Source organism: Triticum urartu, chromosome 6A, assembly GCF_056163025.1.
Source record: "Triticum urartu cultivar PI428250 chromosome 6A, HENAU_Tu73, whole genome shotgun sequence".
NCBI lineage: Eukaryota > Viridiplantae > Streptophyta > Magnoliopsida > Poales > Poaceae > Triticum > Triticum urartu.
This window is the reverse complement of record NC_141878.1, coordinates 81916856-81944283: the sequence shown is the minus strand read 5'-3', so window position 1 is coordinate 81944283 and position 27428 is coordinate 81916856. Positions and strand designations below refer to the sequence as shown.

The following is a 27428-nucleotide window of genomic DNA, read 5'->3' as shown; positions in this document are numbered from 1 at the left end:
TGACCTTAGGATGACCTAGAAAATTATGCACCAATTTTGCCAAAGGTTCTAACCCAAGACAAAAATGGTGGACTTTTTAGAAGGGCATTCAGGTTCATTGAAAATATTTTTAGTAAACCCTAGTTGTTTTTAGGGGGGGTGCTGTGGGTTCTGTCTTCCCCATTTCAAGTTTCTGGAAAAGTTTAAACATGATGCAACACTCTAATGCACTCTAACTAGGGATGTGACACGTCGGTAGATGCTTGGGATTGACCGGGATCGATAAGTACGGAGTGCTAACTTCAGGGATTGAAATTTCATGGTTCAATTCAAACGGGCTCTACGAGTTTAAGGTCCTTTATTAGTTTTTTCTCTAAAAGAATAAATAACGCTACGATTTGTGCAGATCCGACAGTCACAAAAAAGGCCTGAAGTGAATTTGAAAATAATCAATTGGAAATTAGAAAAAAATATCTGGGTCTAAATCAGTATAAGCTTTCATATTTTTGATAGGCGTGTGTCCACAGTGGGCCGTCAACAGGCCTAACATAATTTGGGCCCTTAGTAACAACAGGCCTTTAACATGTGTAAATATCTCACAGGCCGAGTAAGGCCCATAAAGAAGAAGGGCCTTTAATAGGCCGAAAGTCATATTGGGCCCTAATTGGGCCAAATTATGCCCATGGCTTTTATGAGGCCGAAAGATGATTGGGCCTAAAATGTGGCAAATAACCCACTATTCATGAGTAGGCTGAAATGTATGTCAGCTCATGGTGGCCCATTTACAATTCGGATCGTTCACAGCCCAAAAGTCAAACGGACCGTAAATGCGCTGACCTACTAGATGGGCCTTTACCAGGCCGAAAGTGCATTCGGGCTCGATTTGTATCAGCGAGTATATGGGCCTTTAGTTGGCCTGATGTGACGTTGAGCTACATATGGCCCATGGGTTTCGTCCGATGTTAACAGGTCAAAAAGCACAACAGGTTGGAAGTGGGCCAAATCTACATTGGGCCGCGAACAGGCTGGATGTCCGACCTGGCCGAATTTGGCCCAATATTTCTCCGGTCTTTTATGGGCCGAAAGTTTCATCGGGCAATCAATGGGACCAAATGTAGTAGGACCTTTAATAGGCCGGAAATACACTAGGCTTTAATTCGGCCCAAATACTTAGCGGACTGTTAAGAGACCAAAAGTCACAATGGGCTGCAATGATGAGAAATCTAGAAAGGGCCATTCACATGCCGATCTGACACTATTCCTACATGCCTTAAATGTGAATGGGCCATCTACAAGCAGGCCCTATGTGGGCTAGCCCGCTAATTTTGACTGGGCCTGGCTTTTAAACTCAATGGGCCGCTGTTGGGCCTTGCCACGTGTTGACATATCATAGGCGCCATCTGTCGATTGGGCAGTTGACATCTATCCCAAGGCGGAGCCGACACGTGTTTCCTCTGGCCAATGAGAGTTTTACATGTGGAAAATCACCATTGGTCATTGCTGTTAACGGGTTATCAGATCCAAAATCGGACCCAATAGGGTTAACGGCGTCCCATTACGGTGGATGCCGGGTATAGGTTACCCTTGACGAATGAACTTCCATCGCGTCATTTATCGTCATGGAAGTGGACACTTCCGTGGTGATAATTTCAGAATTGTGATGGAACACTTCTACGACAGCACCGGTATGACTATCTTGATTCTGTCATAAAATCATCATGGATGTACAAGCATGAATAAATCATGACCTACTATGACCAACAAGTATCATCACGGAACTGTCTTTTTTTGTAGTGCTTGGTCAGTCATGCAATGATAACCCACGTGCATGAGAACTAAAACAATTTAGTTAACAATAGGAGAGTCCTTGTTGAAAATTAATATGTATATTATTCTTGAGCACGAGATGTTAATTGGGGCAAGGCGCAAGGACGCGATGAGGGCATGCCCGGGTAGTTTTGCGTCTAGGAGGGATGGCCCAAGTACAATGTTATGACGTGATGTGGAAGATGGGGGAAAGATAGGAGTGGTGGGATGTGATGGGTGAGGCGAGACTACCAACTGAGACTTTAGGAGTAGAGATTGCATAAGCTTGTTTGAGTTTGTACAGAAAATACCTTGGTGATTTTCTCCAAGTACAGTGCTCAGTTTTAACTCCTTTAGCAGTATACAGTGATTTTCTTCAAGTACAAAAGTAGGCAGATCATCATCATCCATGAGATCATGAATAAAGTAGTCCGGAGTTCCTTTCCTAAGACTGCGTGGCAACTTTCTTTTCCAAGCATCCATTGTTGGATTCATGCAAGCAAACATAAGGAAGCAAGGATGGCATTCAATATAATCAAAATCACCCAATTCAGCAAGGCACATCATGCCCTTCTCTCGATCCAGTGCAACACCAATTCTCTGTAGAGTCTTAGATGTGCAAGGTTGACCTCATGAAGCAAAATCCGATGGCCATTTCTTAAAGTTGAAACAAAAGCACCCTTTGCAAACTGAAATAAAAGCTAGCTGCAGAACCACGTTGACTACAGGCAACATTTAGCTAGGAAAAAAGGAGTCCCATTCTGGCAAAAACCTTTTTCTCTTCTTGGAATCCCCATCAAGTAACTTTTGCTTCTCAGAATCTCCTTCAAGTAGGTTATGATCCTTCTTAACATACTTGACCAATGTATTCAATAATTTGACCCAATTCTTCACCATTACACATGCATCCCAATAACGTACAATGACTGTATTCCCGGGAAAAATCAAACATTTGAATTAAAAATTATCAATGTTGAAGACGTCGATTTCTTGTATGGTGTATGCAGGTGTATGCAAATCTTAGGCTTATGTGCAAGATAGTCTTGGTCAATAATGCAATGGTAACCCACCGGCATGTGGACTAAAATAATTTAGTTAATAGGAGAGCCCTCATTGAAAGTTAATCTGCATATTATCCTTGAGAAGTTGAAAAAAGAGTCATGTTTGGCTCTCTGTTCTCATTGGTTATCCCTTAGAACTTTATAATACCACAAGAAAATTAGTGTCTACAACATAGCATGTGCTTCAAATGAAATCACGTCAATCAACTGAAGAACATTCAGACTGCGTCCTTAAGAAGTTGTATCGTGTTCTCCTAAACATTCTCGAAGTGCAAGCTCCAGTCCTTCCTCGATTAGTTGAATGGATTCTTCAGCTACAAAAGGTTTGATTAATCATTGAAGTCTGGACGAGAATTCGAATTTTACAAAATCCATTTGCTGGGAAGGACTCGGGGTGCGGGTGGGTGGGTGGGGGGGGGGGGCTTGCAGGTGGATGTAGAGTACGGCATCACGAACGCAGAAGTTGATGGCGTAGAAGCACTACTTCTACCAGACGTGGGGGTCGACGAAGCGGCAACGGACGTGCCTAGGGTTCCATGCGGCACGAAGCACTTCTCATGCCCGGGGACGGAGTCATCGGTGAAGCCGCAACGGACGGAGCCCAAGAGGTGCCTCGCCTCAATGGTGTGGTGGGTTCCTGGAGGCGATCGAGCTCAACTATGACGGCATTGTGGGCCTCATCGCCAGCGTCTAGCATGGAGGGAAGGGAGGGGCAAGGCAGAAGGAGACAAGCTGGTCGAGGAGCTCCATGGCGACGATACAAGGAACCCTAGCACGATTTTTTTTCTTAAACTTCTAATGCGAGATGTTAATCCAGACAAGTACCGAAGACGCGATGAGGGCAGGCGTCGGGAGGATTGTGTCAAGGTGGGCCGGCCCAAGTACACTGTTGTGACATGATGCGAAAGGTGGGCGAAGGTTCGTTGTGGTGGGATGTGGTGGGTGAGGCAAGACTACCAAGTAAGACTTTAGGAGTAGAGATACTTGTCATTAAATGTGGAAATCAACGCCCGCTACGATTTCCCACCTGTACAAAATCATAGGAGATTGCAGGAGATCGTTGAAGAGTGCAAGAGATCGTGCTGATTTATGCCTTAATTTTGCTGCCGCTAAATAATTTCTTGATAGTTTCTTTAAGGGGCGACTATGCATATATACAAACTATAGGAAATGAATTAAATATGTTTTTATTTGCATGAAAAAATCACAATAATTTTGCTTGTTCCTTATGAATAAATTCTTCTTCTTGTAGGTAGTATTTATTCAATATGGTAAAACACCAAAGGAAATCTCTACTATTAAATGGGAGTTGGTAGTCATGCCTCACCCGCTCTTAGTTTTTTTCTCCCCACGGCCCCCTTTCGTTTTTTGTTTATTGTTTGAAATCTCAACCGTTGCTGCAGAAAACAATAGCAAACATGAATAAAGTACCTCCGAAAATCTTAAATAAATGAAGACTTTCCTAGCCTTTCTCTACCCTTATCATGAAATCAAATGTTACGAAAACCTCGATTGAATTGAAACTTTTCTTGTTTTCCCCTACCCATGCTCAAATAAAAAATCAAATAAATCTCACCAAATTCTAGAATATGTTTAATGTAAGGTATATGCACACGGAAGGTCCTCCTGTGGCGTAGCTACCAACGGCAAAGGCGGTGCACGGGTTCTCACGGCCACCAGCGGTGGCTCCCCATCTCCAGCTACTCCCGGCCTAGGCACTAGTGGCCCTTCAGTGAAGAGCAACCATGGCATACCATGGCTACCCGCGGCCACAACTGCCAGATGCATATCAGCCCTGGCCGACGAGTGATGGAGGCTGCCAAACCGATCCTACGATTGTGAATCGCACAGGCCACCTGGAGAGGGAACCTTATAATGTTTGTTTCTACGGCTGAAGATAAATACATTAATTTTGTTTTCTTTGTAAGATGGATGGTGTTTTTCTTCTTTTCTTTGTAATGGTTTGTATGGGAGGAGATAAATATTGCAGCATTGTAGCTAATCCGTGCCTAATCTCTACATATGTCACATGGTGCCAGCCACTGATGCAAATATCCAATGTGGCTGCGGGTTCCCTCTCATTGTTGCTGTTGCCGCAGAGAGATCCATATAGGGTTGTCCCGGACAATTCGAATGGTGCCTCCGGCTACGCCAATCAGAAAAGATACACATATTCATAAAACTACTAAGGTGTCCCAAAGATTTAGTCATCATTTCTCACACAAATTAACACATAGAGTAGCACGAGCTTCTCTGTTGTTGGTATATGTGGAAACACATGAACAGACTCACACAATTCAGAAGTACTAGGAGCACAGTTATTCCACTAAACAAGGTCGACAGGTCGAGCAAATGAAGAGCAAAGAGGGCATTGCCGAGATCCTCATTTTATTATGTAGCAATACTGATGACCCTCAGCAAATTCATGTGACGAAGTCTAACCGTAACATACATAGCAAACACAAATATTTGATAGGAAGACCTTGCAACCATAGTCCCTTACATGCTCCCCGAAGGAATGAATACATGCCACCCGACAAAGTGGATTCACGCAAAGTTCAAGTGAGACTTTGTGAGAGTTGCAGTCCTCTGCAAGAAAAATAACCATGTAGGATTATTTCGACATCTTCTTAGTTAATATCAATATTCTTCGAGAATTTCAATTCAGTTTCCATTGAAGAAGAAGAGAGAGACGAATAACCTGCTTCAGTAGAACCTCCTAGTAACACAAGTACGATGAGGAAGCTTAGGGCATCTCCAGCCGCGCCCCTAGGAAGGCCTCCCCAGGTGATTTTTTTTGCGCCGGCGCCGAAAAAACGGCCCAGTCGCGCCCCCAGGAGCCCGATTTTCGCCGGCTTGGGCCGAAAACAGCGCCGGCGGATCCAGGCCGAACCCGGCGCGCTGGGGGGCGCCCGGGGGCGCCGGGGCAAGCTGTTTTGGCGCGAAAAAGACGCGGGCCAGCCGCGTCAGCGACTCGGCGCCTCGTCTTCCCCCAACGGCCTCGGTTCCCGCGGGGAATCAATGGCAAGGCTGCCGCAGCCTTGCCATTGATTCCTCACGGGCGGCGCGTTCACGGGACGGCGCGCCGACGCCTCCACTCCCTCGCACGCGTACACACGGGCGCGGCCCGGCTATAAAAGCCGGCGGCCTCCGCTCACCTGCGCCCACACCAGCCCCGCCCCTCGCCGCCGTCCAGCCCTTCCTCTCCCTACCTCTCCCCGAGCGCCGCCGCCCAACCCCTCCCTCTACCTCTTCCGAGCCCGCCCAGCCCCGCCTTCGCCATGGCAGAGCGCTTCCCCGGAGATACGGCGGCGGCCAACGGCTTCGGCCGCCGTTCGCTGTGCAAACAGGAGTCGTGGCTCCTGTTCCAGGCGAACATCCCGGCGCCGCCGGACATGCGCGCCGGGCCGACGGGGTGGAGACTCAGCGCCGGGGGAGTGCCCATTCCCCCGGTGCCCGACCCCGCGGTGGACCCGAGGTACTTCGCCGAGGAGGTCGACATCGTGCGCGCGTCCCTCACCGACGCCGAGCTCTCCCTCCCCCAGTACGCCGCCGACAACCACGCGGCCTGGGCGGCGTACTTCGAGCGCCGCCAACAGCAGCGGTTGGCGTCCACCAACAACGCGCCGGTGGTCGGCGGCAGCCGGCAGAACAGCGAGGGACGCTACCTCTGGTGGGGCGTCCCCGGCCGCAGACTCGAGGGCGTGCTCACGCACCTTGAGGGCGGCAACAACCCGCCGTTGGCGTACCCCCCGGCGAGGGCGGCCGCCCCGGCGCAGCACCGCCGCGCCGGGCCATGGGCTCCAGGAAGGTTCGGCGCATCCTCTTCTTCCTCCTCGTCGTCCCGTTCTTCTTCCCACTCCTCCGGCTCTCCGGCGCTGCTCGGCGTCAAGGCCGAGCCCGCGGCGGAGACGCCGCTCGGCCGGCGCACTCGCAGCGCCGGCATCGTCATCAACGAGGGCGGCCGGCGCGCCCCCTCGTCGGGGGCTCCTCCGCGCTTCGTCAAGCCGAAGACGGAGCCGGGGCTGGCGCCGGTGAAGAAGGAGCCGCTGGCGCCGGTGAAGGCCGAGTTCGCCGACAGCGACGACGCCGCCCTCGAATGGGCGCGCCAGGACTCCATTGCGATGGAGAAGGCGCGCCGCGAGAAGGAGAAGGAGCGCCAGCGCGCCGCCCTACGCCGCTTCGAGGAGCGCCGGCACGGCCGCGAGGAAGGTGGGGTTGTCGTCCTATGCGACAGCAGCGACGACGACGCGCCGCCGCCTGTTCGCCATGGCGACGCCGGGCAGGGGTCCAGCAGGGGCGCCTGCGTCAAGGAGGAGAAGGCCGACGACGACGATGGCGGTGACGGCGGCGACGACTTCCCCCTTTCTTTTTTTTTAGATTAGGTTGATGTAATGTTTGGACGAATTTCGCCGAAATTTGTAATGTTTGGCCGAAATTTAACTAGTTTTTATCATAACTTCGCCGAACGTTCTTTTTTTGTCTTTTAATACGCGCCTGGGGGCGGCCCTGGGGGCCGACGGCTGGGGGCCGACTCGCCTCCAGGGTCATTTTTTGCGCCAGCTCACCCCTAGGCGGCGCTTTTAGACGCCCCCTGGGGGGCCAACGGCTGGAGATGCCCTTAGGGCGGCACTTCTCATCCCCATCTTCTGAAGGTGCAAATGAATTTCTGTGTGCCACCATGTTGGTTTATCCTCCTTTTATATTGCGAAGATAACTATTTTGTGCCTAATAATATTCCGCCAAAAAAGATATCGCATGCGAGAAATCAATCCATAATCCTATTAATTCAATACTTCTCATTCAATGCAGAAATCAATCACGGGATATTGCAGGAGATCATCGACGATTACGACAGATCCCAAGCGCCGATTTATGCCTTAATTTCATTGCCGGTACATAATTTCTCGATATCTGTAGGAGGAGTCTGCGGTTGTGATGGTGCTTTCGTACGTCGTTCGCTCGTTCGCCTCCCCTTCGTTTGTTCACCACTCCTTCGTCCCACCCTGCCACGTGATAGTCATACATGGAAACAATTCAAAAGAATCCTAACAATAATATGGAAACAAATCCAAAAAATCAGCACCATCGTAGCCTTCCTCCCACCCTCCTAGCCTGAGTACGTGCTAACAATAATTAGCCTTCCTCACCCTTGTAATGCAAAGGTAATATATATGGGGAAAAACCCATAGAGAATCCTAACAATAATTAGCCTAACTAGTCGTGAACCCGTGCATCCGCACCGGCTAGCTTATTTTTAGATAGATAGCTTATTCTTTCAATAACATTTGTTGTCTGGAATGTTTGTTTGAAATTAACATGTTAATAATAATTAGTTATTGAAACTAACATGCAACGATCCATCTTGGTTACCATGTGTCGGAAATGATCCACTCTTTCGAATAGATTCTTAGTCATATAACTTAAATATATGTATGGTTTACCAATTATGTTATGTTTATATTGACTTCTTATATATTTTTGAACTGGATGGTACCTCCGTACTCATCCTATACATATGTCAGTGGATGGACAAGATAGACGAAAACATGAAAATGTTCACTAATCTTCATTTTAATATTTACTAATTGAGTGTCCCGGGCCATAAATTATTCGGTAACATACCCACCTCTTCGAATGATAAATATATTTCCCATCACAATAAGTAGAATATTTTCCGAATCATTTATAAAGATACAAATGTAGATTTGCCCTTCGTTAATAGTTTGTTAGAAATATTTTAATTTTTATGCTACACTCAAAGAAAAATGCATGCATCGTTTGTATCTATTGTTTCCATGACACATTAACACATTAGTTAATTTAACTAAACCGCAAGAAAAAAGGATTTTTTTTCTCAAATGTTAAATATATGTAGTTGACATTTATATTTAGAAAATTAATTGGCATGTTAATTTAAAGAAGCACTATTTTTTGGCTATTGGAAGCCTATGCGCAAAATATTGGCACTCGATATTGTGTTACAAAATTTATGAATGATACTGAAGATAGCATATTAAACATCCATGTAGAAATGTTTCATTTCTATCACGAATATGTGGTTGATTTGTTTTTCGTTCCGTAATAATACAATACATCATCTTTTACATGCGCCTAGTTAAATTATAAAAATGTGTAACCTTTTATCTGGCTGAAGTTATTTATATGGACAATAAATTATATGGAAAAGCTACTGGCTTCTGTAAAGCGGTAGTACAATATGTTTTTTGTATTGCATGCCATACCTTTCCACCATGTCGAAAAATTATGTCTGATGTGTCCTGGATGGTTTGTTTCTTCTTTTCGATTTGCATTTTTTCTATGTTTGTAGTGCTTAGAAATTCCATAGATGGATTGTTTAATTTGGTATACACCATTTCATAGGTGGTCATTTGTACTATACTAACATGATTATTTCTTATAACTCCACACTCTTGCAAACAATTTGATGCTTCCCTATGCTGCACACAAACATAGTTCAGTCCCATAGGATTCACGTTGTCTTGACTTTAAAATCCTACATGTTTTAGAATTACTAGATGACCCGTTGCGCCCATGGCGCAAAGGCCGAATGTAAGCCAATTGGTGTAAGAGTGTGCATTAACATATTGTTGTTCAAAAAGAATAGCTCATATACTATATGCAGTAAGTACATAAGATTGGAAATGATACACCAAGTCATGCAGGAAAGGACCCTTGTGATCTTTTTAGATTGGATAAATAATCATGCAGAGGCTTTTGGATATGCACTTGAAGGAGCATATATTTCCTTTATCATGGTTGTTTCAAAAGCATGCGATAGAGCAGTCTAAGTAGCGGATAATCGATAGCTAAATGCACAACACTGTCTTAGGGGATTACATAAGATCGAAAAGGAGGATAAACATAGATGTCTTTGTAGGCATTTATACTAATACTATGTTATATAGCAAGGGGCTCCTACAGCTTGCTTATATTGAGTAGACAATCAGGCACAATCCCTTGGAAGTGCATTTGAAGCCGAAAGCATATGCTTTCCCTTCGTTCATGTGGGTCCGATGGAAGAAGTCGCTCCAGCCTTTAGTGATGGTGGCCTTTTTGGCAACTCCCTTGATAAAGCAGGCCGTGACGGTGGTTGTTCCATCTCCAGTTGTGATTGGAAGTTCACCGTGGTCAGCATCCATGTGTGGGAAAAGGGAACCCGTAGAAAAGTGGACATTAAAGTACTGAAAACAGTAGTAAAGGTTAGTCACTATATCATATTATACCATGCTATTATATGAAACAGAACAGAATAATTGCGAAGGATTACCATTCTTTTGCCTTGTGTTGCAAATGTTTATGTCATGTGGCACACATAGTAGTTATTAGGCGTGGTGGTGCTGCGGATGATCTTTCGTAGTGCACGAACATTATGGTTGTAGAGCCTAACTGTGTTGCCCCACACAACGTGGCGACTAAACTCATCTAAGTAGTGATTGCAAGGCTCACCTATGTTAAATTGCACAAAATTATACTTTTCAGTAGCTGTTGCGAGAGCTGATGGAATGGGAAGAATAATGTAGTTCTTACCACGGAGAATGGACTTTCCAGGCCTTAGATGGATTTTCTTGCCTTTGAACTTTTGGATTGAGCTTGCTTTGCATGGGCGATAAATATACTTGTATCGCTTATTGTGCTTCCGACATAGTGGTTCGTCTGTGTTGAATAGGTAAGGAGATCATTGTAAAAGGTTGCGACAGCAGATAGAGGATAACATAAACAAACAGGGTGGCTAATTAGCTTGTGTGTATTAGTGAAAGGCAGAAAATGGTATCCATAGTATATGGTAAGCTGGAAGTAGTAAGCAGTGCTTGCACATGTAACAACAAATAATTACAGCATTAATGAATAGCAAACAGAAGATCTATTGGACCCTGAAAGAAGTTTGTTTTATTACATACTTGATCAACTTGCATGTGTAAGTGATACAAAAAACTTTTCAAACAGCATTCATCAGCGAAGAAGAAGAAACATTCTTTGCAGTTTATAAACAATTATAAATGTGTTTTTCAGAATTACCATGGGTAATTTGGCAACCGCTGGTATCATTGGCGGTGTCTACCTCCTCATGTTTAACAGCAGCCATCTCGAAAGAAGTAATAGAATAATTAAGATGATATATTAGACCGTGGTATTAGTTGTGATGATTAACAGTGATGCACACAGACTTAACATTTTTATTTTCTTTGGTGCCTTTGTACTCCCATAATTGAATATGAATAGACTGAAAGTTTCTCACGCAAACAAAGCATATCTTTATTATCGTCTTTATTGTTACCTTTATAAATCATTAATCTCCCTAGGGGTAGGAGCTCCCCTATTCAATTGAGGGGTATGATTTTGACTGGGTCATCACGCTTGTTTCTGCAACATCCCACTTGTTTCTGTGAATAAAAACCCTTAGAGAATATAGACCCTCAAAAAGGAAAAAAGGAACTCCTTGGGAATGGATGGTTGGGAGCGCTCCGACATGTGTTTTCGTTCGGTCGCTTGCTGTTCGGGGAGAGTAAACTCTAGGTGGCTAGGGCAAACTCTCCCCTCGAAACTTAACCGGCGAACCCGTGGATTCACCTTCCCTTTTCTGCCGCTCCGTCGATCGATGATGGGGATGGGAATCTCGATGCCTTCGATTCGGTTAGTAGTTTAGGTCAGGTTTTTTAGTCCTTGCAGGTCGACACTCGAGCGGATGGTGGCGCTACTTCTTCGAGTTTGTCTTGCAGTCCATTTGAACATAGCCGACGGAGCTCTAGCGTAGATTCATGTCGTTTTCCTGGGGTGATGAGGTTAGGGTTTCTCATCGTGTGGCGGGATTTGGTGTCAGATGCTTCAGATCTAGGCAAGAGTTCAACAATGACGATTGCGGCTCCACGTATTGAACAAGGAGCACATGCATGAAGACTTCCTAGCTAGCATCCGCGACAGTAGTGGCTATGCGAGATGGTCTTGGAACTTCAATGTAATTTTTATTATGTTTGATATGCTTTGTATTTTCAATGAACATTGATAATAGATATGGATCATTTTTGAAAAAAAATTGAGTGGTAAGATTTTGACCGGTCGTCACACTTGTTTATGTGAATAAAACCTATTCCCTCCGTCCCATAATGTAAGACGTTTTTTAACACTGATGTAGTGTCAAAAAGTATTTTATATTATGGGACAGAGAGTACCTGAGACTAATAGACTCTTTAGAAAGAAAAGAAAAACTCCTTGGGAGTAGAGTTTTTTCTCCCCTTGGAATAGATGGCTGGCACCTGCGAGCGCTCAGATATGCATTTTCCCAGTGGGCCACAAGATTCAAGGGTGGAAGCGGCAGTTCACGGGTGGACAGGTGCAAGCGTTGTGGGACACAATGGTTCAGCGGGAGCAAGCGGTAGTCTCCCACCGGATAAGCCACCATGCACGCGTGTCTGGTGTGTGTGGGTTTGGTTGTGCCCATGTCCTCTCATGGGGGCAGCCACTCAGTTCAGCTCTGGACAGAGGAGACTGGCGATTTGGATCCGCCATGTTGTTCCGGCGTCGGTGCTGCTTCCCCGGCTGCTTCTTGGGCGGAGGAGGGAGCTCGGTCCATCTGTTGCCCAGCCGCCCAGATCCATGGGGGACATGTCCACGATTCAACGCCCGCCCGATGTTGTCACCAAGGTAAAAAATAATCCATTCTAATCCATCCACGACTGACTGTTATTTCGATTCTCTTGAAGAAGCATATTCGCTTGATTAGCATGGTCTTCTACAGCAGTATTATGCTCATGCAAATCACCATAGATAGCAGCAGCTAATTCGACTCGATCGAAAAATACTTACAAAAGGCAAGCTAACATATCATGTACAAAACTGAGATTAATTGAGAATTTTAGTTGTTTGTAAGACCTTCTATAAGATATTGATAGTTTGTTAGAACATTCAGATGTCATTTTGCTTATCAATTTTTTGGGCCAGACCACCCTACTGTCAAATGCTAGCTCCGCCACTGCCAAGGAGGTATATAACTATCCTAGTTCTGAAATTTAAAAATGAAGTACGAAGTCCGAAGACAGTATATGTAAGAGAACTTGCAATAACTGCAAAGTTCCAAGGTCCGATACAAGAACATGGAAATTTGCATCTGTACAAAAGATCCCCTATGTTTGTCATCGGAAACACTATATACCAAAAAGGATGGCCGTGCCAAAATCATTTTATATTTATATTGAATGAGAGAAAATGATGCATTGCAATGATTCCAATTATTTCATATTTATATGATTGTGAAACCTCCTCGTCAAGAAGACTACATACACTTTATGTCTGCTGTACAATGTGCATCAGGACCTTCTAGGTAAAAAGAATCAGGCGGTGCAACTATTAATTAGCTATGCGATGTTCTAGCTTATAATAAAATCAACTTTGACTGCATGTCTTATGGCAGGTAAGAGTATTCCAGAAACATGTATGTCAAAATGAAACAAATAAAGAACCATTATTGTGGTTGAATGTTAACGCAATCATATTGAGTTAGCCAGGATACTAGTCAGTTAGTATAGCTAGTCTGTTAGTATCTCCTATAGCTTATCTAGCACGAGATAGAGTTGTTCCTATCCGGCCAATGTTTATCCGGCCAATGTTTGTTGTAACAAACTCTGCACCATGTATATCTCCTGACTATAAATACAAGACCAGCCTGAGGCAATTACTCACGGCAAATCAAAAAATCATTTCTTCCAATTTGGTATTCAGAGCAGTAAGATCCAATCTCGCCCATCATGGCTGGCTCCACCGCTGCTCCCATCTCGAACACTTCCGGCGCCCTTTCCACCATCAACGCCGGCACCCTTGCCGCCGGCTCCTCCTCTTCCGCTCCGATCTCCGTCACCACTCTCGGCAACCTCATCACGCTTCGCCTCACGCGGGACAACTTCCTGTTGTGAAAGACTCAAGCCGTCCCCGCCCTTGCCTCGACCGGTTTGTTCGGCTACGTCGCCGGCACCGAGGAAGCGCCGCCGCAGACCCTCACACAGGGCACCGGCGATGCAGCTGTCGAGGTCGCCAACCCGGAGTTCCTTAGCTGGTACCAGAAGGACCAGCTCGTCATGATCGCGCTCCTCGGCTCCATGACCGAGGACATCCTTGGGCAAATGACCCAACTCACCACTTCCGCTCAGGTCTGGACTACCTTGCATGATTTGTTTGCCTCACAGAATCGTGCACGCATCATGCAGCTGCGTTATCAACTCTCCAATCTGAAGAAAAATGACCTCACTGCCTCGGAGTACTACCGCAAGATGCGGGGCTTTGCTGACGCCATGGCCTCCATCGGCAAGCCGCTCCAAGACGACGAGGTGCTCGGCTACATACTCGCCGGACTGGGTCCCGAGTTCGAGCCTCTGGTCGCGTCGATTACGACGCGTGACGACCCCATCAGCCTCAGCAGCTTCTACGCCTTCTTCCTCAGCGCTGAGCTTCGCCTCGAGCAACAAGCTTTGTCCGGCAACATCCACCCATCCGCCAACGCTGCTGCACGCAACTCTGATGGTCACCGCGGCGGTCAAGGCGGCCAAGGCGCACGCGGTGGACAAGGCGATCAGGGCGGACGTGGTCGTGGAGGCCGCGGCCGCGGCAATGGCCGGAGTAACCTGAAGTGTCAGGTCTGCTCCAAATTCGGCCACGACGCTCTCCACTGCCGCAACCGCTTCAACCACGCCTTCCAGCCGGAGGAGCAGCGTGAGCGCTCCGGCAACGTCGCCAGCACCAGCTCTGGCTCCTACTCTGTTGACATGGACTGGTATGCAGATACCGGCGCCACCGACCACCTGACAAGCGACCTTGATCGTCTCAGCCTCCATCAGCGCTATGGTGGCAAGGACAAGGTGCACGTAGCCAACTTGTTTCTGATAATGATGCCATTGCTGAATTTCACCCTCATGTGTTTCGTCTTAAGGACCGAGCAACGAAGGCGGTTCTTCTTCAAAGTAGATGCCGCAATGGTCTCTACCCGGTGCCAAGCTACAAGCAGTCGTCCCTCGTGTCCGGTCCTCGAGCTCTCTCCAGTGTCAGGCTATCTTCAGATTTGTGGCATACAAGATTAGGTCATCCGTCCAAAAACATCGTTGATTCAGTTCTTAGGATAAATAAATTTGCTTGTGCACCCTCTACCAATTCTAGTGTTTGTGATGCATGTCAACGTGCAAAAGTTCATCAGCTACCCTTTCGAGATTCTACTCATGTCACTCATGCTCCTCTTGAAATTATTCATTCGGATGTATGGGGTCCTGCTATTACCTCTGTGGGTGGTTTTAAATATTATGTGAGTTTTTTGGATGATTATAGCCGTTTTACATGGATCTATCTCCTTAAGCGCAAATCCGATGTTGAACAAGCCTTCTACACTTTCCAAAAACATGTTGAACGCATGCTCGATGCTAAAATTAAAACTGTACAAACGGATTGGGGTGGCGAGTATCGCCGTCTCTCTCGCTTCTTCCAAAAGGAAGGCATTGCGCACCGGGTCTCCTGCCCTCACACCTCCCAACAAAATGGCATCGCTGAACGGAAACATCGCCATATCGTTGAAACAGGCATCGCCCTTCTCGCTCACTCCTCCCTTCCGGTTCGTTTTTGGGATGAGGCTTTTCTCACAGCTTGCTATCTTATCAATCGCATGCCCACTCGGGTTCTCCAAAACTCCACACCAGTTTCCTGTCTTTTTGGTGACAAACCCGATTATACCTTTCTTCGCGCTTTTGGTTGTGCCTGTTGGCCAAACCTACGCCCCTACAATAATCGCAAGCTAGAATTCTGCTCTCAGCAATGCGTTTTCTTGGGATATAGTTCCATGCACAAAGGTTACAAATGCTTGGATTGCTCAAGCGGTCGAATTTATATTTCACGTGATGTCATATTTGATGAGCATGTGTTCCCGTTCTCCACTAGTTTGCCAGCGGAAAATTCCTCCTTCATACTCTCCACACCGCCTACTCTTTTTCCTATCACAGAGCCGGCTCTAATGGATGATCGCATGCGCAATTATGACACGACTTTGCTATCTGATGCTACGTGCAGTTCGTCTTTGTCTCCTGCAGGTGCTGCTGGATTGGCCTCCAGCGACTCTACGTCGGCATGCACGCCAGGTCACTCCCATGTAGATGGGATTTCTCAGCAGCCGCATGAGCCCACGTCTCCATCGACTCCCACTGGGCCGGATGCCCCGGTCTCGCCCGTGTCACTGGCTGGCCCTTCCGCTGCTGAGGGGGCGGGCAGTGCGGCGAGCGACTCCGCATCTAGCTCGGCACGTGGGCCGCAATTCGTCGACCCACCGTCTCCATCGACCGCCCAGGCCGTCCCCGACGTCGCGCCCGCGAGTGCGCCACATCCGATGACGACCAGGCTCAAGGACAACATCGTCAAAAAGCTGGTGCCAAGCGACGGCACTGTTTGCTATGATCCACGTCGGCGGGCGTTTCATGCCGAACCACGCTCCTATCGTCAGGCACTTGCCGATGATCACTGGCGTCCAGCCATGGAGTCTGAATTCTCGGCTCTTCAGCAAAACAAGACATGGACACTTGTTCCTCGTCCTCCCGGGAAGAACATCATTGGCTGTAAATGGGTTTTCAAGGTCAAGCACAAAGCTGATGGTTCCCTGGATAAGTTCAAGGACGTCTCGTTGCTCGCGGCTTCACTCAGCAGTATGGGATCGACTACTCGGAAACATTCTCTCCGGTAGTCAAACCAGCCACAATGCGTCTTGTGCTCTCTCTTGCCGTCTCTCGTGGCTGGCATCTCCGGCAGGTGGACATCAGCAATGCTTTTCTCCATGGAATTCTCGCTGAGGAAGCATATATGCAGCAGCCACCGGGTTTCCAAGATCCCTCTTGTCCAGATTATGTTTGCAAGCTCCATAAAGCGCTTTACGGTCTGAAGCAGTCGCCTCGGGCATGGTATGCTCGTCTCAGTGAGCGTCTTCAGCAGCTCGGTTTTGTTCCCTCGGTTGCCGACACCTCGCTGTTTATCTTTGCCCAAGACAGTGTCACCATCTACATGCTTGTTTATGTTGATGACATCGTCATTGCGAGCTCTTCCTCTTCGGCTATGACGCATTTGCTACGCCAATTATCATCTACTTTTCCTGTCAAAGATCTTGGTTCTCTCCATTATTTCCTTGGCATTGAGGTGCTTCCCAATTTCGGGGGAATTATTCTTACACAGCAGAAGTATGCTCTTGATTTGTTGCAACGTACAGATATGGCGAATTGCAAAGCAGTCTCAACGCCCATGTGCACTCATGAGAAGCTCACACGGGATTCAGGTCATGGACTTAGTGAAGATGAAGCTTTCAGATATCGTAGTACAGTTGGAGCTCTTCAATATCTGACCTTGACACGGCCTGATCTGTCTTTTGCCGTAAACAAGGTCTGTCAGTACTTGTCAAGACCAACTGATGCTCACTGGGAGGCCGTGAAACGGATCTTGCGGTACGTGCGAGGATCACTGTCCACTGGTTTAACCCTTCAGCGATCACCTTCCACTCTTCTGAGTGTCTTTACTGATGCCGATTGGGCGGGCTGCAGCGATGACAGGAGGTCTACGAGTGGGTTTGCGGTTTTCTTTTGACCCAACCTTGTATCATGGAGTGTACGGAAGCAGCCAACAGTGTCCCGTTCATCCACTGAAGCTGAGTACAAGGCGTTGGCGAATGGGACTGCCGAAGCTACTTGGCTACTGTCATTGCTAAGAGAGCTGCGAGTTCCTCAGCCCCGAGCTCCTGTGCTGTGGTGTGACAATCTCGGTGCTACGTATTTGACGGCCAATCCAGTATTTCATGCTCGCACTAAGCACATTGAAGTTGATTTTCACTTTGTGAGAGAGAAGGTCGCCATGGGAGCACTTGATGTTCGGTTCGTCTCAACAGCAGACCAAGTGGCGGACGCTTTCACCAAACCTCTCACGAAGATCATGCTCAATCGATTACGAACCAATCTGAACCTTCATATAGGTTAAGATTGCGGGGGAATGTTAACGCAATCGTATTGAGTTAGCCAGGATACTAGTCAGTTAGTATAGCTAGTCTGTTAGTATCACCTATAGCTTATCTAGCATGAGATAGAGTTGTTCCTATCCGGCCAATGTTTATCCGGCCAATATTTGTTGTAACAAACTCTGCACCATGTATATCTCCTGACTATAAATACAAGACCAGCCTGAGGCAATTACTCACGGCAAATCAAAAAATCATTTCTTCCAACTTTGCACAAAAAAAATATAACACAGGTATGAACGCGATCAACATTAAGGCGGAGGAAGGGGCTTTACTTATACCTCGGAGTAGTCTTTGGGAGGCGGATGACCCGGAGATAGGAAGCATAGACTGCAAGAAGCACAATCAGATCTGTGCTTTGAGTTACCCATACTGCTGGCCAGAGAAGGAGGAACCGGAGCGAACATCACCTCGAAAAAAATGTCAAGAATAATTTATTGAGAACTCCATGTAGTCAGGAGTAAGAGGTTTCAGCCTCTAAATCCCAGTAACATGCCGACAAACCATTTCATAAATTTTAAGTAGCACCATGCAGATTATCTGGAAAGAAAATACAACAAACATAAGAAAATTCTCAACCTCCCCCATCCATCAATAAAGTGAGACCAACAACCACTTAGGTTAGGAGTAGCATGCTCGAGCCGCAAGTGAACCTGTAACACTGGGACTGATTCATCTATAAAAATATGCAAACAGGTCGAGAATACAAAACCAGTTAAATAAAGGTCAAGATTACTGCTAGTGTTGTGAACAAGTTCAGTCATTTTCCCATTCTCAACCTCAGGGCTCACGCAGTATGAATTTCCATTGGATAAAAAAGCTAATACTATGGTTTTTTTAGGTTTCTATCTCTATCTTTTCAATACAAAGGCAAAAAAGAGAAATCCTCATGGTCGATAGCTTCTTCAGAAGATGCTCTTTCTAGAGAGATGATTAGATCATAAGTAAATAAGTAAACTTGATAAAAGCACAACTCCTAGCATACAACTCAACTTTATCCATAGTATCTGACTACATGTGCATTGAGTTCTACATGAGAGGCCATCATCTGAATTCTCAACCTCATGGTCGGTCTAGTGATTTCCAATGTTTGGCAAGGCTGTAAGAGGGAGAATATTTCTTACATGTGTATGTTAGATTCATGAATGCAACGCCGATGCTTCCGACATCCTGGACATCTGGATGTCCAGAATTACAGTGGAATGAGTTGATTTTGCACCTGTAAAACTGAAAACTGATTTCTAACTTCCTCTCCTTCTTCTTCAGCAGGTGATCTGCATTGGTTTTAGAAAGCAATCTATATATATAGCCCCAGTCTTCAAGTCTATGGCTGAGCTTTATCTTCTGCTGGTATGCGGTGACATCAAGCAGAGTCATCCTTGATAAATGGATCCGTTTAAGATTGTTTGTTGTCAGGTATGGATTTCAATCATATAGTAAAAAGGCAATAGGAGAGACACATGATTTGGTTACTCATAAGCAACCTTGGTTTGGTATATGTGAGACAAGTTGTTTCATATAGTTCTACGCATTCTTCTATAAACTACTGTAATTAGGCTAGTGTAATTTATAAAGATGATTGTCATAGAACATAAATACTCTCTCTGTACACTAATATAAGACATTTTTGCAGTTCAATTTAAACTGCAAAAATGTCTGTAAAAAGGGAGTATGATATAGATAAAGTAAACACTGCATTTTCACACAAAAATAGTGACATTATGATTTAACATAGATTCAAAGGCGATAAATCATTACTACTGACCACACAACCTCATCCTTGTAATCTCCCACATAATCATCCTCCTCCGCATCAGCAGCAGGAGCCACAGAAGTATCAACAGCAGCACCAACGATTTGGCCAAGCGTAAGAGGGACACGGCTCACTCGGCGGAGGGCTGTTTCGCGACGTGGAGGTAGTCTTTGTTGTTGTTGTTGTTATAGAGGTGCGTTAGGTGCAGCCGGTGGTGGTGGTGGAAGACGCGCGAGCAATTCATTAAACTTGTTATCGAGCTTTGTTTCGAACGTCTTCTCCATGCCATCTATCTTCTCCATGGCCTCTTCAAATCTGTTTAGCACATCCTGCACCTGTCCACTCATCATTTGCTGAAATTTTTCATGAAGCTCCTTGTTCGTCAAGTTCTCCCAGTCAGTAGAGCTGGATAGAGCGATTACCAGGGAGAGTCAAACGCACGATGTAGATGTATGTGGAGCTGGGAAGGCTTATAATATGGTAGCAAAAAGGGTTAGCAATAATCAATTCAGAGATGCAAAGTTGAATAAACGCTCAACGACGGTACTGTGTTGGTCCTAGGCTAGACCGTACTAGAGACGCGAGCCTAGAACACTAACAAAATCACGGCGCTACACGTAAACAAGGGAGGAGCACACACTGAATTATTTTTCTTTTTTTTCACTTTTTTTCCTCTTTCTTTTTGCTCCGCAACATTTTTTTTCGAAAAAGTCTACAATGTCCTAAAAACTGCCTAGCCAGAATTTCCCAGACTTAGTTTTTTTTTTGGAACTGGAACTATTTTTCTTCTGCGGGTAGCATGGAAGTTGGGGAGTCCTTCTCTGTCACGACTAATGAGGACATGGCTACCACAGTTACACCCATATCCCGTGCTGTTTTACCTCTTAGAACAGTTGCTAGAGCTCAGATATGCCAATTAATTTATCAGGTACTTTCATTTCTTGATAATGTTTCTAGTGTTCATGAGAATATGATGCTGCCTAATTTAGATACATTTGTGTTGTTTGCAATTGAAGGGCCTAGCACGGACAAGAAGGTTGAACATTGGAGCATGGTCAAGCATGGAGATGAAGGTGCGTGCGAGGATAACAAGAACGGAGGTTCAAGTGGAGATTTCCGGACTTTGAAGCCACCATGATGACATATAAGAAGATGGACGAAATATACAAGATGGTCTTTCATAAATTTCGTCCATAGCTTATTATTGGTGTTGCGCCACCTTACTTTGGGCCAGGCCCATGTAATCTATTTTTAGAGTCCATATTGTAGGGGAAATGACTTAGGAGGTGTTTTAGTCCCACCTTGCCAAGGGTGGAAAAAACCCCCTCTCTTTTCCCTATAAATATAGCCCTTAAGGCATAGTTTAGACTTGGGTTTTATTTAGTTAAAAGTTAGCCATCGCTGCAACTTCGTGTACTTCGTTTGTGTCCAACGACCAGACCAAGACCGCTTATGAAACCCCACTTTAATCAATACTTCATCCATATTCGCAATATTCCGATTGCTTTATCATATTCTTGCTTGTTCTTCGATTGCTTGCAGGAATAGACCTTCGTGGTCAGATTGATCGTGCTCCTGCGTGGTCAATAACCTCTCGGAGTTGGTTTAGCGATTGCTAAGGCGCAATGTCGTGCACGTTTGTAGTCAGATCGTTAAAGTCGTCTCCACCAAATCGATAGTTATCATCTCATCGAAAGATCGGGACGCCCTCGCCCCTATCAAGTGGTATCAGTTTTCAGGTTGCTCGGTGAGATTTTCCATTTTTTCAGTCTTAGATTGCATCTGTTCTTCATACCTATAGTCCAAGAAAAAGCCAAAAAAAGTTAGATTAGTTCATCCGTGTCTCAGACAGTCTATGCCTTTTGGCCATTGCCAGTTAGTTTTTGCATTGTTGAATTTTCAATTGCATTGTGTGTCGAGTTGCTGGTTTTAGTGTCTAAACTTTTAGAGTTTCGAGTTCTAGTCACGTTTTTTTCACGTCACGTCCACTCACACGATCATCCACTTCATTGTCATCTTCCGCTGCTACTTATTTTTGTCGCCATCACCACCATCCGTTTGCTTTTGTCGTTCATCGCCGTCATCACATTCGTTCATCTTGGAGCCTGATTCTTCTTGTGAAAAAAAGTTTGCAGAAGAAAAATTCTGATCGGTTTGCAAGGAGAATCCATCTATTGATTTTCCATAGTTTGTTGGCTAGAGCATCATAGTTGCCACGTTTGGAACTTGAAGAAAGGAAATGAAGAAAGGGAAAATCAGATCGGTTAAAAAAAGCAAAAAATAGAGGCAAGTTTGGTGCGGCCAAGGGGAAGGCACAAAGAGTTTGGAAGGCATTAAAGTTTGGTAGGAACGATTTGATCTGTTAAAAGAAAACTGATCGGTTGTGTTTCACGTGGTTATTTCCTTTGTTGTAAGAAAGATTCTGCCATTAATTGATCCGATTTTTGTGGTGCTGGGTTGTGATAGAGGCGAAGGTATCCCGATCTTTCGATGAGATGATAACTATCGATTTGATGGAGACGCTTGGGCTCGCTTTGTTGCCCAATCTCTGTTTCATGCATCAACTTTCCTAAGAACCAATCTCATGTGTTGACCTGTTACTCTGTCAGTGCACTCATACATAAGAATTTACAAAAGTGAGGATCTCAAAATTCAACTGTCATTTCCGAAGTTGCGAAGGAAAGAAATTACAGTGGCAATACGAAAAACCCAACTCACCTGATGTGTTCCATCCATGTATCAACTTCTCTAAGAATCTTTGGTGCCGAACCTGTTAGTTTGTTCAATCACACAGTACATGATGACAACATAAGATACATTTGCACTTCACACTTGCTTGCTCCTTGGAGCAAAATCCTAGTACAAATTTTCCCCTTGAGAACGGCTTCGGGTCATCGGCGTCAGCACCAGAATTCCACTTGAGATCCTATCTCCAGAGTAGTACATACAGCATTGGAACTACAAAGATTGGTACTACTAGTAGTCTAGTACTATCTGAGAGCCACGCCAAGAACTGAAGAATCCTCTCTCGGGAAGAAGAAACACCCTTGAATCCTACTCCTTCCGTTTCGAATTACTTGTCGCAGGTATGGATGTATCTAGATGTATTTTAGTTCTAGATACATTCATTTCTGCGACGAGTAATTTGGAACAGAGGGAGTATCTCGCGTGCGGCCGAAGCAGAGGGCGAGCATGGAGCGCGGGCGGTGGACGAGGCCGAGGAAGAGGAGCGGGAGGGTGGCGAGCGCGTGGCTGGCTTGGACGTAGGGGAAGGTTCCGCCGCGCCCTGGCCCGCGCATCGCCGCAGCTCTCCGGAGGCCGTCGCGTTCAGCGCCTCCCGCCACGCCCACGGCCTGCCCATCGTGGCTCTGACAGCTGACCCCCGCGTGGGAGAAGAAGGCGACCCCGGCCTCCCCAACCGGGTACGACGAGGAGAGCGCCTCGCCGTATCCTGTTCTAGTTGTTCTAGTTGGGCCAAAAGAAGGCTCAGTCTATATATCTAAAAAAAGCACAATTTATAATAATTTGACGTATCTATAAAATTAAAAAATGTTTTATGCACACAAAAAAAGTGGCTGTGATGTTTGAACCTAAAAAAATTCATACAAAGAGGGAAAATACCACTATATGCTAAAAAAAATGCCATGTTCAACTGCCGTCTTATTAATAACGAAAATTGTCATCATCTTAACAATAAAACTACATGGCCGGACTAATAAAATGACATGGTCTAACGAGTTAAAATGTCATGGTCTAAAAAAGGTAAAAATGCTATGCTACCTATAATGAAATTCACACATGACAACACTAGAATGAAGTTTGTTAAAAAAAAGCAACAATTTGCCATGTTAAAAAGCATTATATATCATGACAACTCTATAAATTTGCCATGTCAAAAAATTATTTTCGCATGTTGACGTTAAGAAAAACTCTAGGAAGTTGTCATGTTAAAGCATTATTTGAAATGATAAACTCTAGGAATTAGCCATGTGGACATTGTTTGCACATGTGAACTTCTCGTATACCTAGTACAAAGATTTGCATCCAAAAATCTTCACGAGTTGATACCATCTCAAAACAAAAAAAGAAGTGATAAGAACTTATTGATGCATGATAGTAACCACGAACACAAAAACCACAAGTCCCATGAAAGTCCACATGATAATAGCAACTCTAGCAGACCCACAAAAACCCCAAAACTGTAAAAATTCCGGCGAGTTTACGGTTTTGGACCAATTTGTGTCCAGTACAGACCCCGTAAAAGTTCAGGGAACTGTAAACTTTTTACAGGCCACTGAAAACGTGAGCCTCCGACCCCTAGTTCTAGAGGTCCGAGGACAGTATGGCCACGAACCGGATCCTTCCACCGCCTCTGCCCGTGCGCCGCCGTCCGTACCATCCGTCTCCGGCCGTTGATTTCTCTCTGCTCCAATAAAATTCTGCACTGTAAAAGAATCGAATGCGTGCCTGCGGCCATGGCTGATCCCGTTGGGAGACTCCGTAAACAAGATGCGGCGACAACGAGGGAAGCTAGCTAGCTTGTGATCGATTGGCCACGACGACTGAATTTTTAATGATCGAGAGTCCCTTTCCGCCTTGTTGGGCGGAAGAGAAGAGAAGAGGAGGTGCAGCAGCAACCGGACCACGATGGGTGGCGCCGATGCAACAGCCTGGGCACCAGGAGAAGAATCCACCGGTGGCTGACTCAGCCGCAGGAGCTCCCACATAATCTCTTCTTCTCGAAGGAGATAAGATTGAGAGCTGGGCGTACGAGTGGCACCACAGACCCCCGGAGCCCCTATAAATCCATCGGTGTTAGAGTATTACTAGTAGAACCCTCAAATCCTCAAACCCTTATAGCAGTTTTAAGGGTTGAGAAGTGCCAGTTTTTGACACTTTTAAGGGTTGAAAAACAGGGGCAAAGACTAGAATCCTCAAACCCAACCCGTAAATTGCTTTAAGGGTTGGATTTGAGGGTTCTAGTCTTTGCCTCAACACCAACCTTTAAAACTGTCATTTCATATATCACACATTTCATCACATTTCATCATATGACATATCACAAATTCCATCACATTTGACATAAAACATTTCATATATCACACATTTCATCACATTTCATCAAATGCTCGTGTCCGAGAGCGCGGTTCCGGTAGATGGTGACTCGGCCCATCTTCGACCCTCTCCTCTGATCCATCAGCTTCACGCGGTTTTCAAACAATTGCACGTCGATGAGGAGGCTCATCATCTCAACGTCGTCGTCTTGCAACAACTCGTCGATGTCCGAATCATCGGATGACGATCAACCCGACGAATCGGACAATGAGTCCATGTCATTGTTGTTCACCTCCATCTACACAATACAACAAACAATAAATTGTGAGTGCCAACAATGAATCAGAAAGAAAAAAACAAAAAGAAAGAAAAGTAAGCATACCTGCGGGGAGCTCGGGGCGGCGGCGCGGCTGCCTCTGGCCCGCCTGGCCTCTAGCGCGGCGGCTCGAGGAGGCCTGAGGCCGGCCTGCCTCTGGCCGCTGGGGGGCGGTAGGCGGCTGGGGGGGAGGCGACTGGGGGGCGGGAGGCGGCTGGGGGGCGGGAGGCGACTGGGGGGCGGGGGGCGGGGAACGACGGCAGATCCGGCGGGCGGGGCGGGGCGCGGCGGCTGGGGGAGGCGGAAGAGAGGAGGCGGGGCGGGAGGCCAGGGGGTGGGGCACGGGGCGGGGCGGCCGGGGGCCGGGGCGCGGGGCGGGAGGCGGCGGGGAACGACGGATACGGCGGAGGGGAGTGTGGCGCAGGGGCGGGACAGCCGGCGTGCGTCGAGGGGAGGCGGGGGGCCGGCCGGATTGGTGGCGGGCGATGACCGGCGGCTTGGGAGGGAGGAGGCGGGAGGTTGGGGACGGGAAACTTCCCTCCCGCGCGACGGGGGAAGGGAGTGCGGGTTGGTGTCGAGCGCCCCTCTCCAACCCTCACTTCTACAGATTGAAATTGGGTTTGAGGGTTGGACCCTTACTTTTTTTGAGGGTTTGAGGGTTTAGGGGTTCTAGTCTTTGCGTTTTTTGTTGCAACCTGAAAAAAGCGGTTATTTTTTAGGGTTTGAGGGTTTAGGGGTACTACTAGTGAGGGAGTCCTGGATTAGGGGGTGTTCGGATAGCCGGACAATACCTTCAGCCGGACTCCAGGACTATGAAGATACAAGATTGAAGACTTCGTCCCGTGTCCGGATGGGGCTTTCCTTGGCGTGGAAGGCAAGCTTGGCGATGCGGATATTCAAGATCTCCTACCATTGTAACCGACTCTGTGTAACCCTAACCCTATCCGGTGTCTATATAAACCGGAGGGTTCTAGTCCGTAGGACAACATCATCATACAACAATCATACCATAGGCTAGCTTCTAGGGTTTAGCCTCCTTGATCTCGTGGTAGATCTACTCTTGTACTACCCATATCATCAATATTAATCAAGCAGGAGTAGGGTTTTATCTCCATCGAGAGGGCCCGAACCTGGGTAAAAACATCGTGTCCCTTGTCTCCTGTTACCATCCGGCCTAGACGCACAGTTCGGGACCCCCTACCTGAGATTCGCCGGTTTTGACACCGACATTGGTGCTTTCATTGAGAGTTCCTCTGTGTCGTCACTTTTGGGCTCGATGGCTCCTTTGATCATCAACGGCGATGCAGTCCAGGGTGATATTTTTCTCCCCGGACAGATCTTCGCCTTCGGCGGCTTCGCACTGCGGGCCAATTCGCTTGGCCACCGGAGCAGATCGAAAGCTACGCCCCTGGCCATCAGGTCAGGTTTGGAAGCCTAAACTACACGGTGGACATCCGCGGAGATTTGATCTTCGACGGCTTTGAGCCACAGCCAAGCGCGCCGCACTGTTTCGAGAGGCATGATCTAGCTCTGCCGCCGAGCAGTGCCCTGGAGGCCGCACAAGCGCCGGTTCCGACCCTTAATTCGGAGCCTGTTGCGCCAATCGAGGATGAGCGGTTGGACGTCGCCTCGGGGGCTACGATCTCAAAGGCGATCGAGCCGAACGTCAGCCCCGCGCTCCGCACGGCCCGTGACTCCGAGGAGCCGGATTCTTCTCCGAACTCCGAGCCCCCCGCGCCCCTACCGATCGAATCCGATTGGGCGCCTATAATGGAGTTCACCGCCGCGGACGTCTTTCAGCACTCGCCTTTCGGCGATATCCTGAACCCCCTAAAGTCTCTCTCTTTATCAGGAGAGCCCTGGCCGGACTACGGTCTGCAAGGTTGGGATTCGGACGATGAAGAAATTCAAAGCCCACCCACCGCCCACTTGGTAGCTACCGTTGACAATTTAAACGACGTGCTCAACTTCGACTCCGCAGACATCGACATCATGGATGATGATGCGGGAGATACAGATGAATCAACGCCCATAGGGCATTGGACAGCCACCCCATCTCACGATGTGTACATGGTGGATACCCCTAAAGGAAACGACAACAAGGAAAAAGGGGATGGAACAGGGGATCGATCCCTTGAAAAGCAATCAAAGCGTCGGCGTAAACACCGACCCAAGCCCCGCCTCGATAAAGACCCAGCCATAGAGCAGGATGAGCCGGTCGACGATGAGCATGCCTTAGAGCAACCGTTCGAACAGGGCAACACGGATAGAGAAGCCGAACATCCCTCCCCCGGCCATAATGGAACCCCGGGCGACCTTACACCGGATAAACCCACGGAGCAGAAGAATATCCACAAGAGGCTCGTCGCAACAGCACGCAGCCTGAAAAAGCAGAAGCGGAAGCTAAAAACGGCGGAAGATGCA

The 27428-nt window shown here is 46.9% G+C and overlaps 1 protein-coding gene across 1 annotated transcript; it reads left to right on the top strand.

Annotated features, from left to right (window-relative positions):
* Positions 1 to 12159: 12159 nt before the first annotated feature.
* On the top strand, positions 12160 to 16569 carry LOC147964089 (uncharacterized). Its single transcript, XM_087529827.1, has 3 exons — positions 12160 to 12509; positions 14066 to 14841; positions 15906 to 16569. Exons 1-3 carry the CDS (start codon positions 12315 to 12317, stop codon positions 16567 to 16569), a joined length of 1635 nt encoding a protein of 544 aa, XP_087385953.1. The 5' UTR covers positions 12160 to 12314.
* Positions 16570 to 27428: the final 10859 nt, after the last annotated feature.

What these genes read in the sequence shown, in the direction of transcription:
- LOC147964089 (XM_087529827.1), top strand. Translation starts at nt 12,315, where the DNA reads ATGGGGGCAGCCACTCAGTTCAGCTCTGGACAGAGGAGACTGGCGATT. An exon ending in CGCCCGATGTTGTCACCAAG is followed by an intron (nt 12,510 to 14,065) that starts GTAAAAAATAAT and finishes CGCATCATGCAG; the next exon opens with CTGCGTTATCAACTCTCCAA. An exon ending in GCCGCAATGGTCTCTACCCG is followed by an intron (nt 14,842 to 15,905) that starts GTGCCAAGCTAC and finishes TGCTACGTGCAG; the next exon opens with TTCGTCTTTGTCTCCTGCAG.